The 19,018-nt window shown below is 40.6% G+C and overlaps 1 protein-coding gene across 1 annotated transcript in view; it reads right to left on the bottom strand.

Annotated features, from left to right (window-relative positions):
• The window catches only part of ADAMTS18 (ADAM metallopeptidase with thrombospondin type 1 motif 18), a gene marked incomplete at its 5' end in the record, with an annotated part of 90,123 nt that overhangs the window by 18,804 nt on the left and 52,301 nt on the right, over positions 1–19,018 (bottom strand). Inside the window, 6 exons of the mRNA XM_081963101.1 lie at positions 113–239; positions 2,765–2,906; positions 14,454–14,698; positions 15,589–15,712; positions 16,566–16,696; positions 17,661–17,833. Of these exons, the coding sequence (XP_081819227.1) occupies positions 113–239; positions 2,765–2,906; positions 14,454–14,698; positions 15,589–15,712; positions 16,566–16,696; positions 17,661–17,833 (942 nt within the window). The remainder of the gene's footprint in view (positions 1–112; positions 240–2,764; positions 2,907–14,453; positions 14,699–15,588; positions 15,713–16,565; positions 16,697–17,660; positions 17,834–19,018) is intronic.

Genomic DNA, 19,018 nt, shown 5'->3' with positions numbered 1-19,018 from the left:
CACTTCTCGTCTGTGCAAGGGGCACAGTGAAAATTTCAGAGTTATTCCACAATCAACCTTAACCTCTATCCAATTTGGGGGATTGTCCGCTAAAGCAAAAGTCTATACTTACTAGGCTGGGCAAGGATTTGCATTGCACATCATTGTTTCTGTTAAAGGTTTTGTCCTTGGGCCACAAAATGAAGAATTTACACGGGTTTGATGATCCTGTAAACACACAGCTTTGGCTATCAAATGCCCTGCAAGGAATTTTGTAAAAAAAAAAAAAAAAAGACAATTTAAAGGAAATACAGAAGATAGTAAATAATTCTCGCAAAAATATAAAGAGCGTTGATATTTGAGTTGATACCATTGGTCTAGTTCTTCATGTCTATTTTTTTCCCCACTCTCATTATTTAGATAGTGGTAGATAACATTGTCCTAATGCAGGAGTCGGCATCCTTAAACATTCAAACAGCCACAAAGGTCCTAACCGGAAGCCCCCCGCTCAATTCTGCAGCCAACAGGAAGTCCGGTTCCCCCACCATAGAGTCTCCTCCTAGCATGGCGTCCTTTTTCCTCTGCCTGTCCTAACCAAAAGCTCTATCAATTGTGGAGCCGGCTAGTGACAAAGAGCCACAGCAGTGGGATGAAATATATATGGTGGTTTACTGATTACCTGTTTAGAAACGTTATAAAGGTATGCTAGAGAGGCCACAAAAATTCTAACAGGGCTAGAGGAAACCCTGAGGAGCAATCTCATTAACTTGTCTTCTGGTAAATGTTGTAATTGGCCATATCCATCATGGATCAATTTTATGAAGAGGCAAACCCCCACATGATAACCATTTTTCTGAGAAGCACAACCTGACCTCACAATTGTATCCAATATCTAGCCATAAAAATGTTTCTCCCCATCACGTAGGAGGAAGAGTTGACGCATGCCTGCCTTTTCATTAAAATAATCTTTTAATAAAAGAAAAAAAGCAATAGAAAAGTTACATGGGGAACCAAGAGTGACAGAGCCAAAGATACAAAATGCCAATCTCCAGGTTAAAGACAATACTAGCAATCCCAGAAAGTTTTTTTTTAATGTGGTCTTTGGCTGTAAACCCAATGCCAACAGCTACGGGCTTTCTCACAGGGAACTGTTTTTAATATTACTAACAATGGACATTCTTGAAACTCCTGATTTTATGAGCTAACAGGAGGGGAGTTAACTGACGGAGGAAATCAGCTTTGTCAGAAGGAATTCAAAAACAGAAGACCAAGAGGCAGAAAGGGGAAAAAAAGAAGCAGTCTGCAAATTCCAACAACTAGAAATATAATTCCTCTGCTTTGATTAGATAGATGATAGATAGATAGATAGATAGATAGATAGATAGATAGATAGATAGATAGATAGATAGATAGATAGATAGATAGATAGATAGATCTAGCTTGGTCTCTAAAAAATACTTTCTCTAACACATTCAAATCTGCAGGGGTTTCTGAAGCAGCCAACACATCTGCTCCTTACAAAAAAAAGTAACAAATGCTTAATATACTTCCATTCAGATCTTTTTGGCAAATCATATTCTCTGGAAAAAAAATGTGAAATTTTCTGCCTCAATTTTAACAGATTAACCGAGTTGGATGAAACCTTATAGGTCATCTAGTCCAACTCACTGTTCAAGCAGGAGATCCTGAACCTTTTCTGACAAATGGCAGTCCAATCTCTTCTTGAAAGTCTCAAGTGATGAAGCTCCCACAACTTCTGAGGGCAACTTCTGTTCCATTGGTTAATTGTTCTCACTATCAGAAAGTTCCTCCTTATTTCTAGGTTGCATCTCTCTTTGGTCAGTTTCCATCCATTATTCCTTGTCTGGCCTTCAGGTGCTTTGGAAAATAGCTTAACCCCCTCCTCTCTGTGGCAGCCCCTCAAATATTGGAAGCACTGCAATCCTGTCTCCCCTGGTCCTTCTCTTCACTAGACTAGCCATGCCCAGTTCCTGTAACCGTTCTTCATCTGATTAGCCTCCAGTCCCCTGATCCTCCTGGTTGCTCTTCTCTGCACTTTTTCTCCACCTCGTTTTTATAGTATGGTAACCAAATCCGGATACAGTACTCTAGGTATGGTCTTACTAGGGCTTTATAGAGTGGTATTAGTACCTCACGTAATCTTGATTGTATCCCTCTGTTGATGCAATTTAGAATTGCATTAGCTTTTTTGGCTGCCGCTGCACATTGCTTTTTCAATCTATGAAAATTCTGAAGGCATCCTAGTGAAAGACCTTCTAGAGAATTTTGTCTCTTGGTCCATACTCAATGTCCTCTCATTCAGTGACCGTTATGACGGTGATGAACAAGCAGGACTTAGAAACAGTTCTCATTTTTTGCAGCCATTGCAATGTCCCCCATGGTTATGTGATCATGTTCAGTGTACAGTTCAGAATTAGGATGGTTGCACCATCTCACAATTGCAGAGTTACAATTTGCAACCTTCACTGCTGGCTTCCAACAAGCTAAGTCAAAGAGGAAACCTGTAGGAGGTTGGAAATGGTGATGTGACATTGCCCATAACAAGAGAGGAAACTGAAATAATTTTCCACAGGAAGAAAAAATATCAAAGTAATCCATTATTAGAAAACGTAGGATTTAACTGGAAAGAAATGAACTGAGGACCAGTAATTGAGTAAGTTAAAATTAATACACAGTGGATTTCAGTGTTAGATTCTGTGGTTTGGACAGTCCTAAATAAATAGAAAACAGGAAGACGTATTTTTGGCAAATTTGACATACTCACCCCCACCACAGGTCGCTGAGCAATCTGACTGCACCATCACCCATGAGTAGCTATGCCTTTTTGTGAATATCTTGTTCTCATTATTCGCCTTAGATAAGGTATACCTCCACAAAATGCCAGGGTTTTTCCCTTGTAACAGCACCTAATCATCATAAGAGGGGGGAAAAAATGATGGAGCACCCATAACTTCAGAAGGCAATTCATTCCACTGATTAGTTGTTCCCACTGATAGAACATTTCTTCTTAATTCTGTTTGGATCTCTCTTTAATCAGCTTTCACCTATTGTCTCTTCTCCTTCAGTTGGGTTCCTACTGCAGGAACTTTCATCCTAGGAATTTGGTACAAATGAAAAAGGAAACACAGCCTATTGGCAGGTTTTGGGCACTCAATCCCTGCTCATAAAGGCAGTATAACCTGCTCATTTTGTGGACTACCCACATCTATTTTTTTTCATAATGACCATGTAATTAGACAGGTGTCAATTATGAACATATTAGACAATTAATAGGAGGCAGGGTCTACCCATTTTCAGTTGTGGCTTTTCCTGGAGAGAGGCTCTGGCATCTGTAAAACTGCTTTGATTGCCTTCTGATTAGATTATAGCAGTCAACTATGGCATTTTCCTGTCAATGAAAATTGTGATCCCAGTCTTGATGTGTTACTGTAATTTCATTAAGAATATGGACTGTTATGCATCCCTGTTTTGGAGTGAGATCCCTTTTTATTCATCTCAGAAGAACTGGAGTAACAAGTTAAGATTTTGGTGATAATAAGTTTGAAATGTATGCATTAAGAATATTTAATGATGCAACAGGTTTTTTTAAAAAGCCACATAAAACATCAACATCAAAGGTTCTGCAAAATACATTTCTGACCATTTAGAACACAAATACAAACAATGGAAGAGTTTGTAAACACAATCACTTTAAATTAGGGACAAATTTCTCTTTCTCATCTTTCGCATATGTTCATTCATAATTCTTGCTTCCATTATTCATTCCATTAATTGACAAAAAAAATCCATTAAATCTTAGGTAAAGGTTCACATGTAAGTATAATTTATTTGCATTGTATTTTTCTTTTTAATTGTTTTTATAAAACCATAGGTTTTAGCTACTTCCTCAAGAAAAACAAAAGCTATAATATCAGTATTTTAATATTCAAGCCTCCCCATTTGATTAATCTATGCAAGGTTAAAGTGTGAATTCCAATTGTGTCTTTGTTTTGAAAATGGATATAATGGACAGAAACGTGGTAGACTGCCAATATCAACTGGACTAAATCTATGGAGGGATGTAGAATGTAAAAGAGAACTATTAAGGAAACGCTTTGTGGGAGAAAAAATAAAAATCAAGATTAATTAACATTTTTAAAGTCAAGACATGTGGAGATCACATGTGGGGAAAATGATCTAAAACAAAGTCAATTGTTACTCCCCAAAAGTGGGGGTGTCCACTGAACATATAACATCTGAGTAGTTTGCTATTGACTACTTGTACAGCAAATTGTGTGGTTTGGGATGGGAAAAGGAAAAAAGGAAAATTGGAAGAATGATATGTTTTCCAGTTCTATTAGCCAGTTTCTATTTCAGTCTATGAATTCTGGGAGAACTCCAACATGGATATTCATGACCTGCTCCAGCAGTATACTGCATATCCATTCAGAAAAAACTAATAGCTTGCTTTCTGATTTATTGCAAAGGCTCACAATTGAGAAATCAGGCAGATGTAATGTAACATACGTGTTTTTTTTTTAAATCATTATCATTAAAAAAAGGAATGCTTCTCATCCACATCCACCTTCTCGAGGGGCTAGCCTGTACGGCAATGCAGATTACAAAACATTCAAAATTGGTTGATTATTAATTACATTTCAAGATTGTGAAATATAGATAGATGATATAAAGATAGACGTCGATGTTGATTAAATATAAATATAAATATGAAGAGGAAGTTTGGTGCAGTGGTTAAGATACAATGCTAGAAACCTGGAGACTATGAGTTCTAGTCCCATTTTAGGTACAAAGTCAACTGGGAAACCTTAAGCCAGTGAAGGAGACAATGGCAAACCACTTCTGAAATCTTGCCAAAAAAACTGCTGGACTTGTTCAAGCAGGAGTCCACATTGTGATCAGAAAAAGATTGATAAATATAGCTAATTAGCATAGCATAGCATGAATAGAATAGAATAGAATTCTTTATTGGCCAAGTGTGATTGGACACACAAGGAATTTGTCTTTGGTGCAGATGCTCTCAGTGTACATAAAAAGACAAGATACATTCATCAAAAATCATAAGGTACAACACTTATATGATAGTCATAGGGTACAAATAAGCAATCAGGAAACAATCAATATCAATATAAATTGTAAGGATATAAGCAACAAAGTTATAGCCATGCAGTCGTAAGTGGGAGGAGATGGAGGATAAAAACGATGAGAAGACTAATAGTAATAGTAATGCAGCCTTAGTGAGTAGTTTTACAATAATTTAGCAGAGTGATGGCGTTCTAGAAAGAAACTGTTCTTGTGTCTAGTTGTCTTGGTGTGCAGTGCTCTATAGCGTCATTTTGAGGGTAGGAGCTGAAACAATTTATGTCCAGGATGCGAGGGGTCTGTAAATATTTTCACGGCCCTTTTTTTGACTCATGCAGTGTACAGGTCCTCAATAGAAGGCAGGTTGGTAACAATGGTTTTTTTCCCTGCAGTTCTAATTGTTCTCTGAAGTCTCTATCTGTCTTGTTGGGTTGCAGAGCCAAACCAGACAGTTATAGTGCAGACGACAGCACCTCTATAATGATTCAATAAGATAGTACTTGCTCAAGGCCATGCGCAAGGATGACACACAAATTCTTGAAGCATTCCATATTTTTTATAAAATAAAATAAAATAAGATAGTACTTAGTTTTTTTTTTATCAGAAGCACCCTGGATATCTCAGCGGCTTTTAATATAATCCATTTTTAAAGTGAAGGCTGGGGGGGGGGGGTTGATTCTGTCATGGATTTACTCCTATTACTCAAATAGTAGCATGCCTAAGGGCAGTAATCCTGGAGGACCACTTCAGTATCAAAGTTTGAATTGGACTAGAAGACCTCCAACTTTATTAGTCTATTATTCTATTATTTAATGTCTTGGTGTGACTGCTGGGAGCAACAGGAATTGTACAGGGCTGGGTGAAAACTTTATGTGGATGACGTTCAACTAGATTTCTCTTTCCATCTTCATCCAGAGTGTCTGTTTCCCCGATTGGCACCGCCCGATACTAGATTTCAATCTCAATGAAATCTAACCAATTAAAATTTAATCCAGACATCTAAGTATTTGGTGAAGGGAGTTCAGGATGTGAGATCCTGGACTGTTCCTGAACACTCAGAATAGGAGTGATGGCCAGGAACATTTATGAACATCTGTATTCCCAACTACACCCTGTCTCTAAAGGCTAACTCTTTTCCTTATATTGTTTACTCCCTGTTTAGATTTGTAGGAAACTCCACGTTGAGGTACCTTTAATTTGCAGTGGGTTCAAAAGGTGTCAGGAAAACCTCTGGCGGGGGTCTCCTTGTAGGAGTAGCTAACATTTAATTTGGCTAGCAAATGCATCAGGAAATCTATAGAATTTTCTTTGGGTTCTGATGTATTTGCTGATTCTATTGTGTAAGGGATTTCCTTCAAGTTCAGAGTGCGGGAATATAATTGAGCAAAATGAAGTCACAGCAGTTTAAAAAAATAGAAAATTAACTTGAAGATTGCCACAGAAGCACATTACCAGGCCCTTCTAAACCCACTCCCCACTTTTTTTAGTCTTCAAGGTTCTGCAAGAAGACATAGGAAAGGCCAGTTGCAGCTATGAAAAGTTTGCATGGCTATGAAACAAATACCCTGGCTTTATCCTAAATGACCATGAAATTGCAAAACACATCATATTCATGTTCCTTTATTAAGACAAAACTACCATCTAGCTTGAGGGACGCAGTGGCTCAGTGGCTAAGATGCTGAGCTTGTTGATCAGAAAGGTCAGCAGTTCAGCGGTTCGAATTCCTAGCGCTGCGTAACGGAATGAGCTCCCGTTACTTGTCCCAGCTTCTGCCCACCTAGCAGTTCGAAAGCACGTAAAAATGCAAGTAGAAAAATAAGAACCACCTTTGGTGGGAAGGTAACAGTGTTCTGTGCACCTTCAGCATTTAGTCATGCCAGCCACATGACCACGTAAATGTCTCCGTACAGCACTGGCTCTTCGGCTTTGAAACAGAGATGAGCACCGCCCCCCAGAGTCTGGAACGAGTAGCACATATGTGCAAGGAGAACCTTTACCTTTACATCAAGCTGCCTTCTATACAGGAGCAAGTTCCTACAGAATATTTCAAACTAACGCTGGGCATACATCTTGCATGTTGCCATCCGTGGCGACACAAGCACGTTTTCTTTTAAAATATTTACTGAAGGAGAAGTGAATTTCAGTGAAATTTTCGGGGTTGGAACATAGTGTTCTTGTATTTATGTACTGACCAAGTGCCCAAAGGCGAGAAAGGAAAATAGCCTGCCTTTCATTATGCAAGCATCTCTCCAGGGTTCTGAATCCTCTCCATGGCTTCCCAGGAATCCATTAAACCCCAAAAGGGAAGCCATTCACAGAAATCTACTTTTTTTTTCAGATTCCGAATTGTGGGTGATCTGAGATATTTCAGAGGGAAGACGCGTCCCAGAAAAAAAACAAAAAACATTCCAACAGCAACCCTTCACGGCAAAGCAGCTTCCAGAGAGAGAGAGAAAAAAGGGCCAAAAGAAATGCAAAAGAGAATTATTCCAAATTAGTAGAAGAAAGTTTAGAAACAGAAGCCTCTTTCTCAGCAGCAGCAGCAGCAGCAGGAGGAGGAGGAGGAGGAGGAGGAGGAGGAGGAGGAGGAGGAGGAGGAGGAGAAGAAGAAGAAGAAGAAGAAGAAGAAGAAGAAGAAGAAGAAGAAGAAGAAGAAGAAGAAGAAGAAGAAGAAGAAGAAGAAGAAGAAGAAGAAGAAGAAGAAAGCTTCTGTTGATTTGCAAGGTTGATTTCATCACAGCATTAGATAAAACAGCTCCGGCTACAAAGTGTGAAGTGTTCAAGTTGCAAAACAATCCCTTTTCTGGTAATACAATACCCAAGGTTAGCAAGTACCGCTGTGTGACGAAATACGACAATTTTGGAAAGGCTTCCAAACACTTCCATCTACTTACCTGGAGAGATTCCAGGTAGAAGCATCCCAGCCAACTGGCATTAGTTCTTAAATTTACAGCTGGCAAACAACCTCCTTAAACATTTCCAGGTTTTCTCCATAACTGTTTAAGGTCTACCTTTAATACACCAGCCACCTGACTTCAGGCACAATGCTCAACAGCTCTGACCACAGGGCTTTCTACGTTCAAAACCACAGGCTTAGCAGAATAAGAATTTCCCAAACATGTTCCTAAGAATACATCTTTTGCTCAGGGCTTCCGGAAGCTTAGACAACGGGCAAACTAAAATCTCTTACCAATAGAATATTTGTAGCTCAGAGCTGAACTGTGGGGTCCTTGATGATCTCTAAGCTCTCCAAAATCTCTTAATTAAATACTTCCCTCCCTTTTTTCCTCCAATTTTGATTCGATTTAAGACTTCACGCCATAAATATCCTTGACCAAATAGGTATCTATTTCTTTCCTCTTCCTCAGTATTTTGTTGTTAGTAGCAAAGTCGTGCCCCACCCATTGCGACTCCATGGACAATGTTCTTCCAAGCCTTCCTGTCCTCTACCATCCTGGAGTCCATTTAAGCTCACGGCGACTGCTTCGGTGACTCCATCAAGCCACCTCATTCTCTGTCGTCCCCTTCTTCTTTGGCCCTCAGTCTTTCCCAGCATTAGGCTCTTCTCCAGTGAGTCCTTCCTTCTCATTAGGTGGCCAAAGGATTTGAGTTTCATCTTCAGGATCTGGCCTTCTGAAGAGCAGTCAGGGTTGATCTCCTCTAGGACTGACCGGTTTGATCACCTTGCAGTCCAAGGGACTCGCAGGAGTATTTACCAAGTATTTACTCAGTAAATACTCAGGCGTATTTACTCAGTATTTACGAAGGTACAAATAGTCATGTACATTGGCAACTCAGTTGAGCAATTCTTTTAATACGTATGTCAACACTTCCTTTAGTATGTCAACCTCTTATAGAGATTTTACTGAGAATTGTGCAGCTGGATCTCAGCTGCCAGTCATTTCATTGAAGATACATTCTGAATCTATGTTCTGAGATTTGCTGCACCAGCAAATACAGAATTAAACTACAGAGCAATTATGGGCATGAAGAATGGTTTTTCACATCCCACAAACAAAGCCACTGAATGAGAGAATAGGAGAACTATTAGACAGGTCGGGACACAGTTAAGGAAGGAAGAAAAGAAGGAAGGAAGCTGAAACCACTGAACATGTTAGGAGTTTTGCCCAAACTGATTTGGGTGCCGTTTCTGAACAATTCAAAGTAGGAGAATCGGTTAGCAAAGTGAGTAGAGAAAGGTCTAATATGCATCCATAAGGAACTCAGGCCTCATCAAAGAGAGTGAAACATAGATTCTCGGAGTTGTATTATGAGGCTGAACCCCTACATGTTCATTTAAAAAAAAACAGTTTTCCTCTAATGCAGTGTTGGCAAACTTTTTTGGCACCAAGTGCCAAAACGGGAGCGCTTACATGGGTGGAGGAGTGCCAGAAACTGGAAGAGCAGTTATCCAGTGTGCATGTGTGCGCCGGGAAGCTAACCTTCCAGTTTCCAGCACTCGCATGCGCTCTGGTCACCTGCTCTTCCAGTTTCAGGTGCTCCCACAGACTTGAAGACCAGCTGACCAGCGTGCATGTGCACACCGGAACCTGGGAGAGCAATGGGTGATGTCTGGCATTCCCAGAGAGATGCCTCTGTGTGCCACTTCCGGCACACATGCCATAGATTCGCCATCGCTGTTCTAAGGCATACCTAGGTTAGTCAAGGGTAAGGGAGCTACATAAAAAATATACATGGGCGTGCAAAGTTGAAATTAGACATATGCACTCTTCCTTACTGGTGGCTGGTGGGACAGAAGGTTTTGTATCTCATCTGGAACATGCAAGAAGCATCACATAGCAAGTATACCATAGTATTTAATGCTTTGGATGGGGGTCACCTGCTCCCTTTCCTGGGTGGTCTAGTGCTGTTTATATTTCACAGCTGGGATGGCCGTCAAATGCTGCATTTAAAATAGCTTCTAATGTCCTAGGTAATACTACAACAGATCCAGGTCAAACAGTCAAAATGACAGGTCCTTCACCCCATCCCTCTGTGACAGAAAAAAAAAGAAAAGAAAACATTTTGGAGGAGGATGGTTTCCAGAAGTCAAGACAGCACTATTGTCAGCTTCCTGGGGTTCCTGGGGAAGAGGTGGTTAATTTTGTTATGTTAACTTTTATGTTATTCTCTTTTCAGGAAACATTTTTCTTCTGAGGAGAGGCCGCCTGTCAGGCCTGCAGTTATATTCCTTTTTAGGATCTTTGGCCTGCCACACTCTCTATTATTTCATTATGCTGTTTCATTAGTGTAGTAATTAGGAGGGGGAATAGGAGTAGAATTGTGGAATGTGTTGTTGTCATTCCTTTCTAGAAGCCCAAGGTCATCTTTTGTCTCCGCACCTCTGCACCTGACCGGAACCGGCTGGGTGGAGATGCCAGCGTGGCCGAAGAAGATTGGACCATGTGATGGATTTATGGGTGTGGGGATAAGATCATGAACTTTCACCTGGGTGGAATCCCAGGAAGCTTTTAGATTTGGGATTCCACAGATGTACCAACATGTCTGTCTTATTAAATTGGAACTTTAAGGATAGCTCTGCCTTGGACTCTGATTTAATTCTGCATGATACTTGGAACTCTGACAACTATAATGAAATTTGCCAAGAACCTTTCTGAACCTGCATATTAGGTAGCAAACAGGATGTCGGGATCAGCTTTTATCTTGCTTTTATTCATTGAATTTGAATCAAAGATAAAACTTGCCAAGAAAGTTGAATTGTTTCCAGGGCAGAATGGGAGATCAGGGAACCAGAAGCAAAAAGAAAAAAGAAAGAAAGAAAGAAAGAAAGAAAGAAAGAAAGAAAGAAAGAAAGAAAGAAAGAAAGAAAGAAAGAAAGAAAGAAAGAAAGAAAGAAAGAAAGAAAGAAAAAGAGGTACAATATTTCCCTACAATCTTTACGGAATATCTTCTATGAAACCAGTTTCAGGCACCTTAAAGGATTTTCACACAAAAAATGATTTCTGGAAATCTTTTAAAGTAAAAAGGGGTTACACGCTCCTTATTTTGTTGGGAAGACTTTTCATTGCAAACTTTAAAAATAATATGAACAACTCAGAATTCACCCAACCCTGCATTAACAGATTAAGAGAGTTGGAAGGGATCTTATAGGTCATCCAGTCCAACCCCCCGCTCAAGCAGGAGACCCTACTGCATTTCTGACAAATGGCAGTCCAATCTCTTCTTGAAAGTCTCAAGTGATGAAGCTCCCACAACTTCTGAAGGCAACTTCTGTTCCATTGGTGGATTGTTCTCACTGTCAGTTCCTCCTTATTTCTAGGTTGAATCTCTCCTTGATCAGTTTCCATCCATTATTCCTTGTCTGGCCTTCAGGTGCCTTGAAAAATAGCTTGACCCCCTCCTCTCGGTGGCAGCCCCTCAAAAATTGGAAGACTGCTATCATGTCTCCCCTGGTCCTTCTCTTCACTAGACTAGCCATGCCCAGTTCCTTCTTCATATGTTTTAGTCTCCGGTCCCCTATAATGTATTATCCCTGTACAATGCATTAGGAAAAAAAGTAACTTTTTACAAATTTCTTCCTTTTTTAAAGATTTCTCATTTTTATTTCTCATGAAATATATTTCTCACCCTGCCTTCCTTTATAAGCACCATGTGGTAAATAGACTTGCTTAAAGTATGGAGCACTGAATCAGAACATTTTTATCCTTTACAATGAATTTATATCCGTGTCTCATAAATTGGCTTCTACTCTGACCAAAACACATCCTCTTTAGGGGAAATCAAAACTAATTTGTCAACCAGTAGCTAACAATAAAAGTAGAGTTTAGAAAGCCCCCATTGCAGTTTACTCAGTAATTGCTAAACTATCAAAAACGTCCTTTTACCAGGTTTCCTTCTTCCCTGTTGACAAGATGAGTAGCCATCGGAAAGATTTATTGATTTTAATTACCCAAACCTTTCCCAGTTTGAAAGTAAATTCTTCTTCTGTTGAATGATTGCCACTTTAAGCATTCCATCCATCTCTTACGGTTTACAGTAGAGAACACACTTATTTTACAGTGGGTTTTGTAATTTACTTGTTCAATGGTGGAAAGGCTTTTGAAGCTGTGATGCACATATTAATTCTGTGAGATGTCATAATCTTTTTTTAAAAAAAAAACTTGGTAGCAACATCCGAAAAGATAGAAACAGATGGTTTGATTAAATCAGCCTTATTCTTACCTCTACAGTGGCTGCAGAAACTGAGTAGTCAGTATAAAGATATATGATATAGGACAGTAATACCATATGGCTCAAAAGAGACTCTGACATAAATTTCATTTCCATAATTTTTTTTCTCTGATTGTATTTCTCATCTAAAGCAGGGTGCGACAGTCTGCTCCATTGAGTTGCCTTATTATCTTTTCTTCTTTTTAAGATGTTAATTTTGAAGGCTGGATTGTAATAAAAACAGTAATAACTTCCTGTCCAGCCAGCCTCTAGCCCACAATTTTTAGAACAAGTACTAAAAATTAAAACCAAATGACCTTAAATTACCTTCACCAGAATCCTCCCCCCAACCCAGAAAAACCACTTAACTGGATTGCAATAATAATAAAAATATTTCGCATGTCTTCACTTAAGAAGACACAACTATATTACCAAAACCATATGCCAAAGACTGGTATTACTTACACGGCCAGATTATAGCTACTCTAATTTAGCACATATCCATAACACGACTTCCATTTTCTCCTCCAGTCATAATCATGGATTTTGGAGTTTTAGAAAGAAGCTATATATCAGTTTCCCATCTTTAGTAAACTCATATTGTCTGCAGGCTTGCATCTTTAGGAATGATGGCCAAGGAAATTGTTTCCTTGATTGTATTTACATCCAAATTTTCCTCTGTGAGATTAAGGTGGCTATGGAAGTCTCTCCTATTTTTTCTCCTTGCACAACAACCCTGGGAGGGTTTTTGCAGTCTTGGATGCTTCCCAGGTCTCCTAAACTTTGATTAATCCCACAGCAAAATATCACAGGAGAAGCTCTTCCATTAGCCTTTTTCTATTAGCAAACTACAGCAGCCAAGGAGGTCTTAGGATGTGAAAGACAGAAAGCTACACCCAAATGGCTCTCGGTGACATGCAACTAGGGGGTGAAATTCAGCAGGTTGCGACAGGTTCTGGAGAACCGGTAGAGGAAATTTTGAGTAGTTCGGAGAACCGGCAAATGCCAGAGTGGGGCGAGAAGGGAGATTTTGCAGTATCCTTCCCCTGGAGTGGGAAGGGAATGGGGATTTTGCAGTATCCTTCCCATGGTGTGGGGAGGGAATGGGGATTTTGCAGTATCCTTCCCCTGGAGTGGGGAGGGAATGGGGATTTTGCAGTATCCTTCCCCTGGAGTGGGGAGGGAATGGGGATTTTGCAGTATCCTTCCCCTGGAGTGGGGAGGGAATGGGGATTTTGCAGTATCCTTCCCCTGCCACACCCACTAAGTCACGGCCACCAAGCCACGCCCACAGAACTAGTAGTAAAAAAAAATGAATTTCACTACCGCATGCAGCGTATGAAAATTCTCAGACAAGTAAAAAGGAATTAATAGATCGCAACAGCAATAGCAATTCATGTTTATTATTTCAATAGAAGGAGCAAGAAACAAAATCTCAGGGTCAGATCGGGTTCAGAAAGCTCCTTGACCCAAATTGTAGGAGTTTTTTTTCATCTGGTAACCAAAAGATATCAACCCCCTTTTTGAAGATTAATTGATATCTCTGAAATGTCTGCAAGCCCAGAGATTTCAGATACATCAGTTAAGAAAACAGAGTTTGCCCATTGGCATGGGTGTGGTGGGTGTGGCCTAGTTGGCCTCCTGCACCACAGTGGGGGCAACATATTTTTGCCCTCCCTGGACTCTGGAGGCTTTTCATGAGCCTCCGGGAGGGCAAAAACGGCCTTCCCAGGCTCCAGAGGCCCTCTGGAGGCCAGAAACTGGTCCATTTTAAGCCTTCCCGAACTTCTGATAGGTCCGGTTTTTGCCCTCTCCAAGCCTCCATGCACCTCCTGCACTTACCTGCATCCAAAACAGGCCACGTAGGAACTCTTGGGAGGGGAGGGACAGGGCCAGCCAGAACTGGGATTTGGGGGGGGGGGTCTCTGAACTGCACGGAATCTTAGCTAGAGGTTCTTATGAACCCCTGCAAACCCTCAGCAGCCCACCCCTGGCTCTAGCATAAATCCAAAGGTTTTGAAAACTAAACTTCTGCTCCTGGTGACTGACCAGGATTCAATCCTGCAACATTATTCTGGGACAGGCATATATTCGTTTTCATTCATGACAATTGACTCTGGTGGACAATTGCTACACCAAACGAGATTTTGCCAGGATATTTCTAAAACAAACTTCAGGAAGAAAAGAAAGAGTAGCACACTTACTTCAAAGGTGAGTGTCTCATTCGTTGGGCCAGATGCGGACAGCTTCTCTGGATGGCTAAAAGGCCGCTGATAATCAAACATCGTTCCGGCAAAGTAAAATCTTCCAGGCCAGTCAACTGTCCAGTCCTTGGTTAGGTAATATTTCTTATTCAAATTGTGGACTGCAAGATAGCTGTTAGAGATGAGCAATTCTTGGATTTCAATACTACGAGCTCCTGCAGGAATTGTTACAATGGGATAATAATCTAGAAACAGAAAAAAGATCAGTTGGTTATAGCCAGTAGTGGGATTCAAATAATTTAACAACCGGTTGTCTGCCCTAATGATTTCTTCCAACAACCAGTTCACTAAACTATTCAGAAAGTTAACAACTGATTCTCTCAAAGTGGTGCGAACTGGCTGGATCCCATCACTGGTTACAGCTGTGTCTGAAACATTACCAGACTGTTGGGGGCAATATGCTGACTCTGTAAACCGCTTAAAGAGGGCTGTAAAGCCCTATGAAGTGGTATAGAAGTCTAAGTTATATTACTAGTTCAACAGTGGAATGTCTGTAGAGATTCTCAGTCATCCAGGTCATGGTTGTCCCAAAGGTGCTTTTTTCAGGAGGCAACTGGACTTTCTTGTTTTATTTCTTTGGAAGACGTTTAGCTTCTTATCCAGAGAAATAGAGCTGAAGAAGCTTCTTGGATGAGAAATGAAATGTCTTTCGAAGAAAAAAAAAAACAAGAAAGTCAACAGTGGAATCCATTTCCCAAGAACTGGTGAGTTACCCTTTGCTGGATATTGTCTAGAAGAAGAATGGCCAAACAGCATTAGTCAGAGATGTGTTAAACTGATGTCTTCAGGGACTGCATGGTTAAACAGTTCTTCCAGCTTTAGGATTCTATCATTGTAAGACCTCCAACTGCACGTGCAAAGGGTTTTTTTTTTCCAGCAAGCATCTACAATACTCATTGGGGCAACAATGACTTGTTCTGCAGGATATCTGGGATGGTAGCTACTATATCAGTCTGCCCCCCAGCTTGGGTTTTCCAAATAAATATTTAGTGGAAAGCATATAAAGATAGTAATGCAAGGGGAAAACAATTATGAAAAGCATTGACTTAACGACACAGGGATATTATTTTCTTACTGTTAGTTTTATGCTGGGTTAAATAATGGCCTGAATAGAATGTACATGAAGAATTGTCTCCTTTGCAAACTCCACAAGCATCCAAAGCAGCTTTGGATCCAAGGCGATGATCACACCCCACTTGCTACAACAACAACAACAGAGAATGAGTGAAAGAACAACAGGTAGAAGAAAGCTGTTGCCTGTCTTTCTATGCATCTGTCTGTCCATCCATTTATGAAAAGTCTGCTGCTCCTTTATTTGAAAAAGAAACTAGTGGATTCATTCAACATCTAAGCAGCCTAAACAGTGGCTGTTTAAAGCTTACCTAATATATACTGCCTCCAAAACACATATGATATTATGACTTGGTTCACACAACTTGTTAAGATGTTGGCTGAGGTTTATATGCTGATTCTTAAACTACCTAACCTTGTTTTAGGTGAGTCTACTGTGCAGGGCATGCCTGTTCTGCTAATCCATCAGAAGCAGCTCTACAAGATGTTCAACAGAGAATTGTTTAACTTAGAGGTCAGCAACAATTGCAACAGACACAAGGTGATGTTGCAAGCAAAGTATATATGCTTTACAGCTGAGCTAAAAGGTTTATACTGAACTAGCCGATAACCGGGTGTTGCCCGGGTATTTATTTATAGGGGAAAAATGTCTGGACCAAATGTAATTTCTAATGTTGGATTTTCCCCCTTACCAGAGGGAGGCCCCTTGTGGAGTACTGTGAAGCCATTACCATGGAAATTCCACTGTGTTGTACAGTAGAAGCCATTTTAAGGCACAACGGGCTGTATCTTAACAGAACACACACCCCAAGGGGTTTTAGGGGTGTCTTACCCCCACAGTATTTGTTTCCAGAGAGTAAGTCATCTGTGTACCAAATTGAAATTGCTCAAGGCGTTCCAGAGTTATGCTGGAACATACACACACATACACCCACACAGTTGTTTTTATATAGATAGCTAGAATGCTAAGTTTCATCTTACTTCACAAACTCCATCAATGCACACATCTTCTTTATACAGTGAGCAGGGGGTGCCATCCTTTACTCGGTTCGACATGGCGAAGAAAAAGTCAAAATCTTCTGCTGTACAGTAGAGTTTGCAGCGATCTTCCTCTGAAAAGAGACCAAAATGTCCAATACAATATTCTGACCTGAAGACTTGCTGACCAGACAGCAATACAATGGCAGAAGCAAAACGCCTATGCTGTATTCATACACCTTTGAACTACTTGGTAGTCTGCAATATCTTTTAACATGGGTTGAAGCAGCTTTTCTGATTTCCACTTCCACCAAATCTGCACATTTGATTTATTAATCCCTTCCTAGATTGTAACTGAATAGCTGGGGTCATCTTTTTCAGGGTAAGTTCTTAGATGAAGATCACTTGTGCAAGGCTGCCATCTTACAAAGTTGGGCGGTAAGCATGCAATTATCAAGGACAGATTGTTTTCTATCAAGCTATTCATTGTACAAAATCATCAATGAGTGTCAGCCCTAATTTTTAAACACCTTTTTGAAGCGGTGCATATTTTCAAGGAGGTGCATTGGTTTGAAGGGCTCGTGTTCCATCACCTGAAAAGCTGCTTCATAAAGAAATACAAAGAAAATGTCAAGCTGGACTAGAAAACCTCCAAGCTCCCATTATGGCGAATCTATGACACACGTGCCAGAGGTGGCACGCAGAGCCCTCTCTGCTGGCATGCATGCCATTGCCCTAGGTCAGATCTCTGTGGCATTTCTTTCGTGAGCTTCTGTTTCTCTGCAAACAATGAGACAGAAGCTCACGAAAGAAAAAGATCTTACTTCTTGTTGTGCTGCCAGTGTTGGGATGCCCCACCTCCCGCCAGCCAGCTGGTCTTTGGGTCTCTGGTGGGCATGTCTGCATGTTTATGCACGTGTACATTCGCGCACAGACACACCTTTCTGTTTGGACATGCGCATGTGCGCAGTTTGGGCACTCAGTGTCTAAAATTACTGGTCTATTCTATTCTATTCTATTCTATTCTATTCCATTCCATTCCATTCCACTCCACTCCACTCCATTCTCCAAAATAGATCCTTATTTTAACTGGTTCACCTTCTACTTTGGTGTAGGGTTTCCATTTATAGTACCATCCACGGAAAGGTTTGCTATTATACTCAGCACATTGCTGGGCTCGGAAGTCCGGACTGTTTGATGCACAGAGCTGACTGTTGCAAAGCTGATAAATGCGACTTGAGCCTTGGCAAAACTTGCCACCATGCTGAGGCCTGCAAAAAGAAAAAGAAAACCCGTTTGCAATAACAAATATGGAATAAATAATTAACTGCTGGATGCATTAGCATCATACCAGTTTCTATTATTTAATATAAATTTAAAAAGTAAAAAAAAAAACCAAATAATTTAAATCTACGGTGACCTGCATGAAATTGCGGGTTTTGTTTCGTTTGTCTAAACAATGAATCTAGTATAGTTTAAGTTCAGGGGGGAAAAAAATACCCAAGAACAATCTGCTATTCAATACCTGATTGCTTGCTAAATAAAATTGCTGATCAACCAGAAAAATTCTCATGTATTAGGCATGTATACATAGGGCTAATTTATCTTATCTTCTGTGTCTGCGATACAAAGGGACCATTGAATGCATGCAAGCATATGAATCAAATCAAAATTTGCTAAACCAGTCTCAGATCTCTCAATCAATCTCTTCTTTCCTTTCCTTCCCTTCCCTTTTAACTTAAAAGTATTACTGGGTGGGAGGTCTCCATTTGACCTGGGCTTACAATGAGGTCCTGGTCTATCATGTCTTCCATCAAAAATTCACCGAAGCTGCCTTGCTAGGCAGGACATCCTATCTTTGACCTGTTGTGGAAAAACTATGTTTTTTTAAACTGGGATATAGTTTAGTTCAGATGGAGAAACTGTTCACAATTCCAGAGTCATCCTGTAGCAACATCTGGAATATGGCTGTTGTGGCCCGCCAGCGGCCGGCAGAGCTAGCAGCAGATTCAGACAGTGAGGAAGTTGGGGAGGAACATGGGCCAGTCCTGGAGTCTGGGGAAGGCTCTGACGAGTGCTCTGTGTCAGAAGCAGAGATGGGGCCAGGGCCATCCAACAGTTATCAGCTGCCTTCAGAATCAGACATCAGTGAGGCAGACAAACAGCTGGAGCCTGTTCCCAGTGTGTGCATGTGCAGAGTTGCCAGATGAAGGGAACAGCTGAGGAACAAGGGTCGACTTGGGAGTAAGGCCACAGGTGGAAGGTGAATGGCCCCTCCCATAGGGAATAAAAGAGGAGTGAAAGGGGAGGAGTGTTTGCAGGAGACAATTACTTCATTTCTGCATTCTTGCCAAGTATTGCGGCGTCTGAAAGATATCGGCCTGGCCACTCTCCAAGCCTGATAAAGGTCGGTAATTGTGAACTATCTTGAAAGGCTGTGGGAGAGGAAAGACTTT

Source organism: Natrix helvetica, assembly GCF_964273705.1.
Source record: "Natrix helvetica genome assembly, chromosome: 10".
Taxonomy (NCBI): domain Eukaryota; kingdom Metazoa; phylum Chordata; class Lepidosauria; order Squamata; family Natricidae; genus Natrix; species Natrix helvetica.
This window is presented reverse-complemented; position numbering and strand designations above follow the sequence as displayed.